The sequence below is a fragment of the Helianthus annuus genome, chromosome 8 (assembly GCF_002127325.2).
Source record: "Helianthus annuus cultivar XRQ/B chromosome 8, HanXRQr2.0-SUNRISE, whole genome shotgun sequence".
Taxonomy (NCBI): domain Eukaryota; kingdom Viridiplantae; phylum Streptophyta; class Magnoliopsida; order Asterales; family Asteraceae; genus Helianthus; species Helianthus annuus.
The window spans coordinates 160600314-160615968 of record NC_035440.2 but is presented as its reverse complement, the minus strand read 5'-3'; the positions used below and the strand labels follow the sequence as shown (position 1 = coordinate 160615968).

Genomic DNA, 15655 nt, shown 5'->3' with positions numbered 1-15655 from the left:
TTGGGTTTTAAGGTATTTTAGATGTTGAACCTACTCCTGGGCCCTAACTCTATTGTCTGATTGCTTTCTGCAGAAACGCTGACACAGTGTGTCTTACCGATGAGTTTACTAGTCTTTCTGACGCAACGCTTAAAGTAATGCTCAAAGCAATATTTGAAGTATAAAACATGCATGAATTCATATGTATAGCAAGTAATCAGACAATGTTGACGTTTAAGCACATAATTGCAGATAATAAATAATAATTAAAATAGTATGGAAATTACCGGTTTTGTGCCAGTTGTCACATCATCAAATCAAAACGGCTCCCAATGTGTAACACCACGTTTTGTGAGCAAATTAATATTTGTACTAAACTTATATGGCCGAGCGAGTAAGTAACGAGTAAGATGGTTATTTGAAATATGAGATACCTAGATGAGTATTTAGTGTCTTCTCTTCAGCTTTCCCTTCTTTCTTTTGATCTTTTACAATGACTCTTAGTGTGTTCTTTTATTCATTTGTCTATTCTATTACCTCGTCCATTCCATTATATCGGCCATTCCATTACCCCATTTAGTGTTGTTGATTTGAGTCTTTTTCTTTGTTGGAGATGAACTCAATGTGTTTTGACTTTGTTTTCTATGTCTTCTCTTCAGCTTTCCCTTCTTTCTTTTAATCTTTTACAATGACTCTTAGTGTGTTCTTTCCTTTTTGGTATATCATACACATGAACATGATGATGAGGGGCTATGCAAGTCATTCTGTTTGGTATGGGGTAATGGAATGGACGAGGGAATGGAATGGATGAGGTAATGGAATTGACGAGGAAATGCAATGGATCATTACCATTCCATGTCTTGTTTGGTTACCATGTGGGAATGGAATGAATTATTATCGTGTATTGTTTAGTAGGCAAGAAAAAGAAGGAATAACATCGGCGGTGAGTGATGGTGGTCGGTGGTAGTGATTGTGGTGGTGATAGGTGGCGGTAGTGGCGGCGATCGGTTGTGGCGGCAGCAAGTGGTGGTGGTGGCAGCGACGCTGGGCAGCGGTGACGGGGGGTGGCGGCAGTCGTCGGTGGTGGTTGGTGGTGGCAACGACAGTGGGTGGTGGCGGTGATGGTGGTGCTGGTTGGTGGCGACGAGTGGCGTTAGCGATGGTGGTGGTTGGTGGCGGCGGTGGTTGGCAATGGTTGCGGGTGAGTGGCTGTCGGGGTGGCCGGTGGCGGCGACGATGGGCGTCGGTGGTGGTGGTGGTGGGTAGGTGGTGGTGAAGGTGGTGGGTTGTGGTGTTGTTAATGAAGGGTGCAAGAGAGGATGGAATGAAAAAATTACATGGGGGTGGATGGAATGATTTTGAGGGAATGGAATGCCTTATAGAATGGGTTATCCATTCCATTGACCAACCAAACACCATTTTCTTCATTCCCTCGTAGGGCTGCAAACGAACCGAACGAACACGAACAAGTCCTTGTTCGTGTTCGTTTGTTAAGAAATATATGGGTTCACGAACTGTTCATGAACGCTTACCGAACGAGATTTTATGTTCGTGTTTGTTTGTTAAGAAAATGAACTTGTTCGTGTTCGTTTGTGTTTGTTTGTTAATTTTAGGCAACGAATGAAAACGAACGATGATGAACACAAATGAGTACAAACTAATGTTCATGAATACAAATGGTAACAAACGAACACAAACGTTCATGAACAAAATATATAATACATTGACACTTATTAAATATTTTATTTGTCGCAATTTTGAAGTATTTAAATAAAAGATAAAAGCTAAAAACACTAATAAACTATTAAACACAAACAAACACGTTACTGAACGTTCACGAACATAAATGAACAAACGCGCCATCTGTTGATGTTTGTTCATTTAACTAGAAATTTCTTGTTTGTGTTCATTTGTGTAATAAACGAACGAACAAAAACGAACTTCCCGTCGAACGGTTCACAAACTGTTCGCCTAACGTTTGGTTCGTTTGCAGCCTAATCCATTTCATTCCACCTCTCATTCCTGCATACCAAACACTACCATAGACTCGAGGAGTTTGATTTATCTTCAGAAAAGTTTTGAGTTAAGATTAACTTTGGAGCTTATGGGCATCATAGAAAGGATCAACACCGAGATGTGGGATTTATGTCGTTTAAAAACTTTGGCAATGGAAGCATGACATGAAACAACTTCTAACACTTTTAAAAACCTTCTACCAAGTATCCAAATGCAAGTAACAACTAACAAGAAAACATCTTAGAATGTTGGAGTTTCAACCTTTGTAGAGAAGTTGTAGATATCTAGTGGAGATAAAGAAACCGGTTTATTTCCTCTAAAAGTATCCACAAGCAATGTAAAGATCCAAGAATCAATATTTCAAGATCAAGTACTATGACTTGAAAGAGCTATTATGATTTGAAGGCTTTTTTTGTTCTACTTCACCAACATAAATTTAGAAGCTTTTTTTTAAAAATACTCATAAAATTCAGCCAAAGAGAAGGGGCAAAAGAGAGTAAACACAAAACAAAGAAATCAATCAACTAATCTTTTGTGAGATTTCTACGTACCTGTTTATTAACCATGTCAACCCAAACACAGCGTAAGTAATTTTCGTGTTAGGTTCACGTCATGACTAGCATACGTGCATGAAACACGTGTTTTCAACACCTTCAGTAATATAACAGGTTTGATGTGACACGAGATATGTATATTTTTAGATAAAAGCCTTATTTGACATGATACTCCTAAACTGCAGAAAGAAGCTGGCTACGCTAGTATTGAACAAATACTTTCAAAAGCCGAAAATGGAGCAACACCCGAAAAAAATGCTTAATATAGATTCATTGATATCTTAAGTCAAAAATGGCACCAAATTGAGTATCTTGCTCATAGCAATTTCAATAACAAATAAATAAGCCCAGTTTTGGCCAGCTATGGAAGCCACAAGATACGACAAATTCACATTGTTTTCGCTTTGACTGATTTAAAAGATTCATGTCCTTGAAAAAAGATGGAAAAAATAGCAGGGTCAAGGTGGGATGGGGTGAAGAAGACTTCCAGAAACATCTTGAATTGTTGCTTGATAACAAATTGTGTGGTTGCAGTTAGGATATTTTGCAACCTACGCGAAACAAGTCGTAAGCAAGCAGAGTTATTTTTCACTGAAGACTGCTTTTGTGCTCAGAAATATAAAGCATCTGGTAGAAGTTGACTAAAAAATCATTCTGAAAGAAAAAAAAAAGGTAACATAAATCAAGAACTCTAAAATAATAACTGTTTATTATCTTATATGAAGGAATTTGGATTGTGTTTTATCCTGAACGGGTCAAATTAAAAAAAAAAAAAAAAGTCTATTTCTTAATGAAAATATGAAATAACCTACAAAACTGTTTATTTGTTTTCATTTAGATATTAAATTAAAATTATTAATTGTAGTAATATTGTTTCAGTAATCATAGTTAGTGAATTGCATACTAACATAAAAAAACATATGTAGAAAACCATTTTGATTTACCCACCAAACCAGACCCATAGATCAAAATTGACGCAGCTTGACCCGTTAATCGACTCACCCATCACCACGGTGCCACATGTGTAAAATATGACACCTATAATGTTTCTTTCAAGCTCAAGAAAATGCAAAAGCAACTATTACACAATCTTTTTTATTTCTCGAGAATGTGTAGATTTTAGAAAATGCAAAGAAATGTCGAAAATACCTTTAAAATGGAGCAGTTTAAAGGGTGTCATCTGGAGGTGGATGATTTGAAGTCTGTTTGGAATCAATGCATGGAGTGAGAGGCGGGAAAGAAGAAACCGCCTTCAAGATAAACTTCCTGCCACTTTTCAAAGTGCTTGAACCAAGCTCATGCAACCGAATTCTAGGTGGAGAAACTCGCTTTTTGTTTGGTGATGACGATGCGACTTTCACCTTATTATGTTGTTGGATAGCAGAGTCTTTTAGTATAGTGGGCGTATCATCGTCACTGATGTTACAAGACGGTTTTGCCCCACTAAACAAAGTCACAGAGGAGCCGTGGAAACCAAGGGGAGAAAACCTCATACGGGTAGGAGGTAGATATTGAGCTCTTGAGGTTGACCAGTCTCCAGGTGAGAATTCATCCATAAATTCACCATCGGGATATGATTCTTGATCCATTTTGACAGAATTATTGGGAGATTTAGGAGTGGTGGTCATATACGGAGGGCATTCAGATTCTGGTGACGTGACGTATCTTCCAGGATAAACACGAGCTTCTGATGCGTCATTCCCGTGTCTAAACAAGAAAATGGTATCTCAAGTTATTTCATGATTGAAAGATATTCACATTAAAAAGTTTTGCTATGATTTACGTCTTACGTCGAACATTGAAACGATGGCGTCTGAGGAGACAAATTGTGAGGCTTGTGTAATTCTAGAAGAGAGGATCTCGCCCTATTGGGGCCCACTTTGAGATTTTTTTCGTCAAATGAATCGCTTACATTTTCGTTAACAGATTCCATGCCAGTTTCTTTAGCCATGCTGGGTGCTGAAATGAATGACATACAAATGTGATTAGAGAAACAAAAAAGTTGGTAGAAAAATATAGTTTTACATCAGAAGTTTCAAGGTTGTAAACATATAGTTGCAATTGAGAAATATGAAAAACTGAAAATCACTGTATATCATTCAACAGGTACAACTCAAATACATATTTGCGTACTCTCGTTGGCCATAGTCAAAGCAAACAAGCTTTTTCAGGAATTAGATTGTTTTTTACCTTCACTAAGAGTCTAAGACAACTAACCACAACAAATCATAATCTGGATAAGTATTATTAGTTTATTATAATAGCATCAATCATATTTATAGGTGTTGTTAGCATGTGCGTCTTGAATATGATCAAAAGATATTGAAGAATAACGAGTATCAGATAATCAGTTGCAACAAAATCTGTTGCAAAAGATAGTTTTCCCAATTAATGACTTGATAAAGTTGTCTTTGGAAATTTCTGATTATTTAAAATATATAATAGATTAAATAGTGACTGCGATAATGTTTCTATAATTGATAATCACTAAAACTTCTATAATGGGTTATTTTTTGTCCAAAACAAATGTGACATCAACCGAAAACAAAACCCATCAAACCTTTAAATAAAAGATGACCAAGCTTAACGAAATAACTTTACATACCTTATGATAATCAGTTTTCTTATTATTTGAGACAAAAATAATCAAAATCAGGCCCAAACACTAAAAAAATGAATGCTGCAATTTTGCTATTTTGGATTACATTACTAAGATAATTACTTTCAGACAGTTAAAGGTGTTGGAAACCAGGCCCTTGATCGAATAAACAAACACGCAATATGAACAAACTTGTTCGACTCTTTTATTAATTTATCAATGAGAGCACACTAATTACAATGACCCTAACCATCTATTTATACTAAACTTATTCTAGTCCTAACCCGACTCAAACTCTATAAAATAAATAAACAAACTCGATAAACCTACAATTATCTCTATAAAGACTCAATAAATAATTCAGCACAATTATCTATAACCCGTCTTTATCCTTATCTCCTTAATTCAAGATTAACTTCTTCATTCTCCCCCTTAATCTTGAATTGGACTCGTTTCTTCACACTCGCATCGTTATCGACAACCTCAATCCCTTGACCAAGTTTGACATCCCTCTTCCCGGGTCACCAGAACCTCCCCGTTCCCGATCTTGACCACCGATCAAAGAAAAAACAAGCCTCCTCGCTTCTACCGTTTTATTCTTTTCTTGCTAGACGCGACAAGATTGAAAGCCTCCACGCTTTGATGAATCTTCTTCCGTCCGTCTACCCGCAAATTCCGATCGGATACTTCAGCCAAAAGAACAACCGACACCGGTTTTTCCGTTCTTATCCTTGGAAGGAAGGATAGGGTCTTGATCTAACCTGATTGAAAAATTGCTAATGCTATGAAGTTTACCACCACCGGTCACGCCCAAAGTCAACTCGGTTCAACCCGAACACGCTTGTAACATGTCACATGGCATCACGCTGGAAACGTTCACTAACATCTTGACTCATCACGGATCAATGACCTCTACCCGGTCACATCCGAGTCACCCGATTTGAACTCCAACGCCATTATCTTGACACCCGTACCTTTTCCCGATCAAACTTGTTCCAAGAGGCCTCTCCACCGACCAAGAAAACAAAGCCACCCGCTTATAATGTTTTCTCACCTTGCCAAACGAACCAAATCTAAAGCCACCTGCTTTGACGGATCTTTTACGCCCGTTTATCACGCAACACGCCGGTCTCCTCTTATCACGAACAAGCCAATCAAGGTACTTGCAAAATGTGTGATAAAAATAACATCACAACCCTTTTTATAGCCCGTTCAATCACGACTAACAGCCACGAAAAATACCCATTGACATCTCTAGCACCGAACACCACTGCCCGAATTATGCCATCCAAATGTCTTCATGAAATACACTACCATTATTAAATCACACATGGCACATCTACCAAAATCAATAATATTTAGTTATCTCCATATCCCATGCATGTTAAGCCTCCATGCAAAAACCCCTATGTGTAGAATTAATAAATTAACCCCATGTGTGGAATTAACAAATTCACCCACACGCAGATTCGAAATAATTGAATGATCAAAAGCAGCCGTCACTTTTATTTACTGTTAGATCACACAATTAGATCAACAATCCAACTTATGATTTCGCTGCCGTTGCAGCCCCGCGAGGGGCGGCTCCCCCTTTCTTAAAAACGACTCTCAAAACTGCCATGCTCTCCTAATATAAAATGCTTAAGAATACACTACTAGACTAACAACAAGAAATTCAAGCAATCGAAGAGATATAAGGTAAGAGTAGCTATCAGGATGAAAATCCAGCTTTATGAATATCTACCCTGCCCAAGCTTACACAGCCGAAACCCTCAACAAAAAATATTTCTCACACTTAACTACATAGCATTCCCTCTCTTTTATCTCTAATCAATGTGCATAAGGATCTCTTATCGTTTGGTTAACTTTACATGCCATGGACCCATTAGGCTGGTCATTCAGTAGTTGTCATGTAGCATTTTCTCTATCTACACCAGGCTTATGAAACTTGAAGTCAGAAAACTGGATAGTAGTTCCTTCGATAGTGCCACGTAAGTTGACATTAAATTAGCCGCTGTTTTCACAGAAATGATACTAGTAGCTAAACACTTTAGAGGGTATGGAAATGAGGTATAATCTGGGTTACGGAAAATGATATCCAATGGTTCGTTTGAGGAGATACATAGAAAACCAGATGGATCTTCTCCCAACTAGTGATAGCGGAGCATATAAGAAAACGGTGTAATGCAAGCTAGAGCCATAGTAACAGGCTATCTCATGGTGTACGAGGAGGCTTTTCCCAATTTCAGTAGCTGCCTTGTTATCAGTCTCCAAATTCCCTCACATACTCTGCCTATTACATGAAACCACCCCACCCCCTACTTACCTCTCCGCGTCCTCAAGTTAATCTTAACACCTCTATATTCCTGGTTGTTTTGCCAATAAATAATTATTTCACAGGCTATAAGAATTCTATTGATACAAATGTGCAGCTCGGACCTATCACAAGCACACACATCAATCGATGGAACCTTCCATGCCGGACAAGGTTCACACTAACAATGAAACCAAAAAAGACAAACCTGAGAACAAATAGGAAACCCATAACTGTCTCCTGATCTCAAAATTGATAAGGGGGTGTTTGGGATTGCTTTTTCAACCTGATTTTTTTATTATTGTGTTTTGAAATCGCAAAAAATCTATTTTGAGTGTTTGGTAAAAAAAAATTAATAAAAATTGATTTTTTACGTTTTGTAGAGATCAAAACGTGATAATCCAAAAGTAGGTCACCCCTTACTGCAGAAGAACGTGATAATCAGAAAACTGATTTTTACGTTTTTTTGTCATTTCACTTATTTATATATATATTTGCCAAACACTCAAATAGTTGATTATCTGATTATTGTGATATCAAACAACATAATCAAATCCAACCAAACACTCAAATAGTTGATTATCTGATTATTGTGATATCAAACTACATAATCAAATCCAAACACTATCTTTCTGCAGCACGTTTTGTTACAGCTAATTATCTGATTCTGATTATTCAAAACGCATAATCTATTTTCAAAACTCAACCCCAAACACCCTCTAAATAGGTCATCACCACAAATATCATCATGACCTATTGGTCTAGTGGTATGATGTCCCCCTTACAAATGTGACTTGCAAGTACACGGTAAAGGTGGAATTAAGGTGTTAAAAGAGCTAGGGACTCAACTCCAATATAGTTAAGTCATGCACACTTCCCCAACACAACTCAAACCTTCTTATGCACAGTTGTCAAGTCAAAGCCTCTGGTTTAAACAAATCAAACCTCACATTCTATCCTAATGATACGAATGAAGGGCATAGCTTCTCTACCCATGTTTTCAACTTAGTGATTCTGTCTGTACCTATTCAATATTCATATTGAAAGATCATGCCTATTACACACCTACAGCCTCTGAACCTAGTTTACCTTAGGTTCAAAAGTTGTGAAACTTGGTTCAGCTATCATTAGTATTTCTGAATAGTGAAAGCAAACGTCTTTAGCACGTGAAGTACTCAGCTCACACCCCACGCTTTTGATAATCAAAATTGCATCTCTAGATTAACAAAGGGTAAATACTAATGCTACCTCACTCGTTCAGAAGATGTAAAAAGCATAGATACTAAAAGATGGCGCACACGGTATAACATCTTGTCATCTTCTCATCTCAGCAAATACTTGTCTCCTCCCTTGTCCATCAAATAGTACTTGATGATGACAAAAGACATAGAAATACAATGACTCTATGTAACAAGGAAGAGAAAAAAAATAAGATACTACTAATGCAGCTCGAGACATGGAAAACAAAATTGTCTCATGCTGATTTGGATTTGTAAGATGAGGTAACTCTAGTTTATATAAGAGATCTCAAAGCTGATAGAGAGTTACACATGTCTCTTGATGAATATCGTCAAGCAGTTTCTAAGAGTGATGCACTTTAAGGTCAAGGAGGAAGTTGATACTTCAGCTGTCAAAAAAGTTGCGGCTGAAGAGTTAAGGTAACAAAAACAAGGCAAATTGCACAATGCCACCCGGGACAAAAAAGACGGTTCATGATTGTTGAGCTTATAAAAAACAAAACAAAGGAGATATGGTGACCTCTATACAGGGCATGGAAGTTGGAACAACTCAGTGAGATGTTATTCATGTGATGGACCTAGATAGATTGCAAACGAGTTACTTTAAAAAGAACCCAGCTATATGGAAATCTCCCCGGTCCAAATCTACAACGGAAACCCTCATATAAATAATCCTAACGTCTCAACATTATGTTTTAGTCACTCAAGTAACGTAATTATCAGAAATGACAACTAAACAATGTTAGTTTGCATATATATAAAACACATGTTGCCATGAATACTTATTAGTTACCTCCTTTTATGCCAAAAGTATTTTGACACCCTTCACAACGGCATCCTTCGGAGCATCCAACATTAGCCTGTTGAGATGAATTCATTTAGTACAAATAACATGACTGAATGCATCAAATGTGAAATGAGCCATATTCACCTGATAACATTCACAATACTTTTTCATGCACATTGACTTCTTGCAGTTGCAACCCCTTTTGTGTCTTGCTGCAAGAGGTGTCACTTGATCTCCATCATCCTGTACACAAGCGTTAGTATTCAAGATGAGATTAAGCACGGTGTTTGAATGTGTGCTTTGAAACTGACTATTAAATATTAAAAAAAGTATAAAACCAGTCAACAACTAAACATGTTGAAGGAGATACTGTTTGAATGCCCTTTTGTTGTATCAAGTCATAATTAGTTATTTAAGTGTTTGGTCACTCTCATTATATAAGTAACTAACAAATAAAGTGACCAAAAATGACATTCTTTTATTATGTTACAAAACTTCATTTGAGGTATTTGTATGTATTGAAAATAACAATACTGTTGAATGGCTATATGTTAATGAACTTTCAATTAAAGTTATCATCTACAGTACCATAATACTACTATCGAGTAACAAAGATGAAACGTAACTGTAAGATCGCACATCCAAACACTACCAAGAATCACATACCAACATCTGGCTTCTTGGAGATTTTGTAGAATGAGGAACTATCTTCGGAGCAAATGCGAGTGGATCCCGTGATTCAATTTGCTGACGTGTCTCAAGAACAGTATTTTCATATTCGGGTTTGTTGAAGCAGCCTTGGCAAGAACAAGAATCGGCACAATAAATTCCAGCAGCAAAGCAGTCACAGTATCTGCAAGAGAAACCACTTTGTTATCCTCAATTTCAATGTAAAGTCAAATGTTATGTTGACTTACAGTTTCAAACACTTGGTCTTCTTACAATTACAGAATTTGCAACCATCACCACTACTCTCTGTCTTCTTTCTAAAACAAATAGACAATCACATGTATGTGTGAGAGATACAACATTACACAAGCCAGTTAAAGGTTAAAAATGTAAAGAGAAGCAGAAATCCTGATATTTATCTACAAAAGGGTCAGTTTGACTTATCATTCGTTATTTAACGTACAACTAAAAACAGATCAAGGAAAACAAGCAACACAGATTATTATTATTATTATTGGTTTTTGTAAATTGTAATTGATAATACACTTATTACTTTATGAAAAGTAAAAGAGATGGGACAAACAGGTGTTGACTAGTCAAGTAAACCGGATATCTATAGCATACACCACAAATTTAGTATCAAGATTAGGGCTGCAAATGAACCGAACGAACACAAACAAGGCCTTGTTTGTGTTCATTTGTTAAGGAAATACATGTGTTACCGAACAAGATTTTCTGTTCGTGTTCGTTCATTAAGGAAACGAACGTGTCCGTGTTTGTTTGTTAACTTTAGTTACCTAACACAAACGAACGCAAACAAACATTCACGAACACACACACACACAAACGAACGTTTACGAACACAAACAAGCTTTCATGAATGGAACGAACACAAATGAACGTTCATAAACACAAATGAACACAAACAAGCGCGTTCATGAACATAAACGAACACAAATGACCATATAAAGTTCAAATACAATAGGCATATTTTCATCATAGACATTAAGAAGATCCACCCATAAATATACCAATGAATGTGGGAATACTGAAATAGGGTTTATCTGTCTCAGTTACCTCAAATAGAAATAAAGAATATAAAATAAATATAAAAATTGAAAACCCTAATTAACTATCGAACACAAACAAACATAAACGGACGAACATACCCGAACACGTTCCGGACATAAAATACGGCCTATGTTCATGTCCGTTCATTTAATTAAACAAACAATTTTTTTGTTCGTGTTCGTGTTCGTTCATTCGTCAAACGAACGAACACAAACGGTTCATGAACTGTTCACTGAAAGTTCGGTTCATTTGCAGCCCTAATCAAGATGTATCTTAGAAAAGTACATCTGTCAATAAGCATGAAAATCTACCTCTTCTTTTTGGGATTTGATCTGCCGTACGCCTCAACTTGTGCAGAGTTAAGGCTTCCCTGGTCAAACTGTTCTCGATATTCAACTATTTTCATGGATTCTGAATTACTATAAGGAGTATGATGTGCATATTCCTCACTTGTAGCTGAAACATTCTCCACTAAATTTGAATTGGGTGAAATTGAAGGCAATTGCATGTTATCTTGCGTTTGAGAACTAACAGATGTCAACTTTTTCCGTCCACCACTCAGATATCTCAAAGGCATGGCATTAACAATGCTATTCAAGTGCAAGCCTATACCTGAGGGCTTCGAAACATTTACAGTAGAACCTCTAGTAGTTTGAAGCACAGAAGATTCTACAACTTCTGATATTGCAGCCGTATTGGAAGAATTTTGAACGTGAGGATCACTTTCAACAATACTGTCTTGAGCTACCTCAAATTGAAGACGTCTACGCTTGCCAAGTTGGCTTTTGCCGACCTATAAAGAGTGTTGTAAACATTGTAACTCCAGATAACGCATTGTAATAAACTTTTGCGAATAATATTGAAAGAGAAGAAGAACGTAGCTTTTTATAGTACAAGGATAAGAGTATTCTACTTCTGCAATATGATTCAAGTTAGTCATATTAAAACCTACCTGGGCCACTAGTGGTTGGTCATATGGCTGGTCCACAGATGCACCATTTACGCAAATATTAGATTGCAAGCAGCTCCTGCTTTTTCCATCGTTATCAACAGATTTGGGATGGGACAATTCATGCTCCTCTTGTACTTTCTCAACATGTGTAGATGATGCCAACACGTTATCATCTTCATTGTCAAAGGTTTCCATTTGGTTCACTGCATCAGTCATTTTGGTAAGGATGTTTTCGGAACTTTTCAAGCTTGATTTTTCCAGACTTGGACCAGCAGTGTTATTATCTTCTTGAAATGATATATTATGACAATCGGGGCTGAAGAAGATTAAAAACGAACAATTAGTATTCAAGTTATATTGAAAGTAATATGTGTGAGATTTATACCCAAACAGAATTTTACCTTTTTAAATGAATAGGCTGTTGATGTGTATGGCTTCGTTTTGATGGGGGAGGAGAGTTCAACACAGGAAAGACTTGAATTTCTGAGGGCCCTTTGACAGGCTTTATAGGAGAGAGATTGTTGATGTAATTAAAGATGGGGGAGTCCTGAAACACGCAGAACAAAAACAATAACATTTCAACTTTAGCACCCAGCGTGTTATCATTAAGATAAATGCCATGACCATGAATATTTACACACAAATAATCACAGATTTGTAGTGCATCAAATCCAATCAAGCAAACTACCAAAACTCAACAGATGGTCAACTGACCTTTTGGCACTTAATCAACAAACTAGGGACTTAAAAATTAGAAGATGCCTACAGAAACCCATAAGATGTTTGTTTTGATTACAAAATGCATTATTTTGGAGGGTTATGAACATATGAGCTTTTCAAGTTTGATAGTACATTAGTATGTTATATTGAACAATTACTTCTGCACATGAGTATTACACTGTTCCACTGGTACAGATACGAAAGATTGAAAGAATTATCTCCAAGTTTTTAGAAATTGATGAACAAGCAAAAGTCAGAAACAGCAAATTCCTAACCAATTTTCTGAAAACTTAATCGTACAAAAAGTTACAATTACAGCATAAACGTTTTAAGCAAAAGTGACGGTTGAGCATTCTTAACTAATCAAGGAGTAGGTGATGCTCAACGTAAAGAATCGCATCTTCCAACCAATTCACTTAAAAGCAGGTTAAGTTGTATTTACCTCAAACCAATAATAAAAACTAAAAAGTGGTGACTCATTTATAAGATTCACTTTTAACAGCAAGCAAATTAACAAACACCCATCGCCATTTAAGATAACAAAACCACTTGCTAAGTAACACTTCCAGTTTGTAACGACAAAACTATGTAGTTAATATCCCGATATATCAACCGATACATCAGTGATATATCGGTTATCGGTCCCCTGCCGAGATAGCGGTACAAAATATTGGTCAGAATATCGGTACCGATAATATCAGCGATATTGTCCGATATTTGACCGATATAGGACCGATATTTGATCGATAAATCACCGATTTTCCCGATATCAGTACCATTCTTCTTATTTCTACTGTTCATTTTTCTTCTTATTGATGCTATTAGTGTTTTAAGTCTTAATTGTTAGTTGTTACAGTTAAATGTTAGTGTTTTAAGTCTTAGTCAGTTCTTACTTGTTACAATTGTTGGTGTTAAATTGCTATATATATAAATTTAGCATGATATTAAAATTACCGATCTCTCACCGATATCCCATCGCGATAACTGATATCTCAAATAGCGGTCCTTGACCGATATCCGATATTTTACCGCATTAACTACTTAGCGACAAAACCATAAACAGAAACCTAACTTTCAAACCTAAAGCGGTACTTACAATTCCTAACCTGCAGCTAGAGACCTACGTCTTGAATTAAGCAAAAAATCAAACACCATTCACAAAGTTAACCATAACATCATGTAAACTCCCAAATACCTACAACCAAAACTCATCATCATCATCATCATACTCAGTAAATCCCACCAATAGCAAAGCTAAGGTAGGGTCTGAGGAGCGTAAGATGTAGACAGTCTTACCTCTACACCATAGGAATAGAGAGGCTGCTTTCAGTGAGACCCCTGGCTCAATAGTAGTTTTGCATCAAGCCTTGGACATAAGGCACATAACACTCAACAATTGGGACAAAAGCCGATTAGTGCATGTACCCCCTTGTCTTTCGGCTATCAATGCCACCACATGATGCATGATTAACCGTCCCTCGCTTTTTAATGTTATTTTCACAAAATTAGTAAAATAACGTTAAATTTAGTGCACTTTCACTTTTGCCCCCCGAGGACCCACACATATATACATTATATGTGCATACCGCAAGCGGGCGTCATACCTACAACCAAAACTACAAACCCTATATCACACCTTCAGAAATGTAAACAACCGAATGCAAAGCCTTAGTCAATTCTCCTACAATCACTATAATCCAAACCTAATCCATTGCAAATTACGAACTGACATTCTGAATATAACTCTCATAATCAACAAAAGCACTTTTGAATTTATAACAATTAGTTGATGATCAACACTTCCAATCAAAACCATATATTAAGACCTAACTTCCAAACCTTATGCCTGCAATTAGTGACCTACTTTCCAGATTAAACAAAAAATCAAACACTATTCACAAAAAAAACAATCTCCAAAAACTTGTAACCAAAACTACAAACCCACTATCACACCTACAATCACTAAAATTCCAAACTTAATCCTTAACATATTACGAACTCAAATTTCGAATCAACCTCAACAATCAGCTCAAAACTAACGCTAAACACCGACTAAAACACAAATTCATGTACAATCAAAACCTAACGAAAACAACAAACAAATTCAGCACACAGTTCAACACGTTTATCGGCATGGATAAGAGAGATGAGGAATTGTTGTTTTCACCAGAAAATCAGCGGATTGTTGGTCAGAAATGGAGGCGATGATGGATTTATTTGGAATTTGAGGCTCAGGGGATCCCATTTAGTGAGCAAACCCTAACCCTTGTTCATATACTCGGAAAAATGATTTGAACAGTTTATGGTAAATGTTAAAATGAGCGGTAATTGGAGAAATGAAGTTTAACGAGTAATTTTTTTAATTGGAATTTCAGGAAAAATATTGTTAAATTGGGGGAAATGTGAGTGGGAATAATATTAGTGGCGGAATTTCGAAACGAAAGGATTCTTGGGCGGGAAATTATTATTTGGAAAATATATTTTGAGTAAACTGTAATTTTACCCCCGGGGTTTAGGCCAATTGACACTCTGACCCCCCCTAAGGAAATAATTGCAATTTTATCCCGACGTTTGGTGTTATGTCGCATGTTTACCCCCCGGCGTCAAAGTCCCTAGTTATCTTTAAACGGTCAAATGGCAGAAATGTAATTTTACATGAGGATCTTTCTATTACCCATGTACTTCTCTTCTGACTCCATCCTTAATCCCTAAGCTTCAGTCCCCCAACTCCACTCCTTCTTCATCATCACACCCAC

General features: G+C 36.7%; 1 protein-coding gene across 2 annotated transcripts; it reads right to left on the bottom strand.

Annotated features, from left to right (window-relative positions):
• Positions 1–2801: 2801 nt before the first annotated feature.
• LOC110873707 (protein tesmin/TSO1-like CXC 2) lies at positions 2802–15222 on the bottom strand. Of its 2 annotated transcripts, none has more exons than XM_022122707.2 (11): positions 15067–15222; positions 12581–12726; positions 12180–12495; positions 11539–12020; positions 10405–10473; positions 10154–10340; positions 9632–9730; positions 9494–9560; positions 4340–4508; positions 3699–4256; positions 2802–3203 (listed from the first exon to the last, which is right to left on the bottom strand). In XM_022122707.2, exons 1-10 carry the CDS (start codon positions 15142–15144, stop codon positions 3716–3718), a joined length of 2154 nt encoding a protein of 717 aa, XP_021978399.1. In that variant the 5' UTR covers positions 15145–15222; the 3' UTR covers positions 2802–3203; positions 3699–3715. The 2 variants fall into 2 exon arrangements, with proteins under 2 accessions (XP_021978399.1, XP_021978400.1); XM_022122708.2 differs by having other exon boundaries at positions 2802–3100.
• Positions 15223–15655: the final 433 nt, after the last annotated feature.

Excerpts from the sequence above, each read along its gene's own strand:
- LOC110873707 (XM_022122707.2), bottom strand. The coding sequence starts at position 15,144 with ATGGGATCCCCTGAGCCTCAAATTCCAAATAAATCCATCATCGCCTCC. Across the intron at positions 12,727-15,066 it reads AACAATCCGCTGATTTTCTG|GACTCCCCCATCTTTAATTA; the intron begins GTGAAAACAACA and ends TGCGTGTTTCAG. Across the intron at positions 10,474-11,538 it reads TCAAATCCCAAAAAGAAGAG|AAAGAAGACAGAGAGTAGTG; the intron begins GTAGATTTTCAT and ends TATTTGTTTTAG.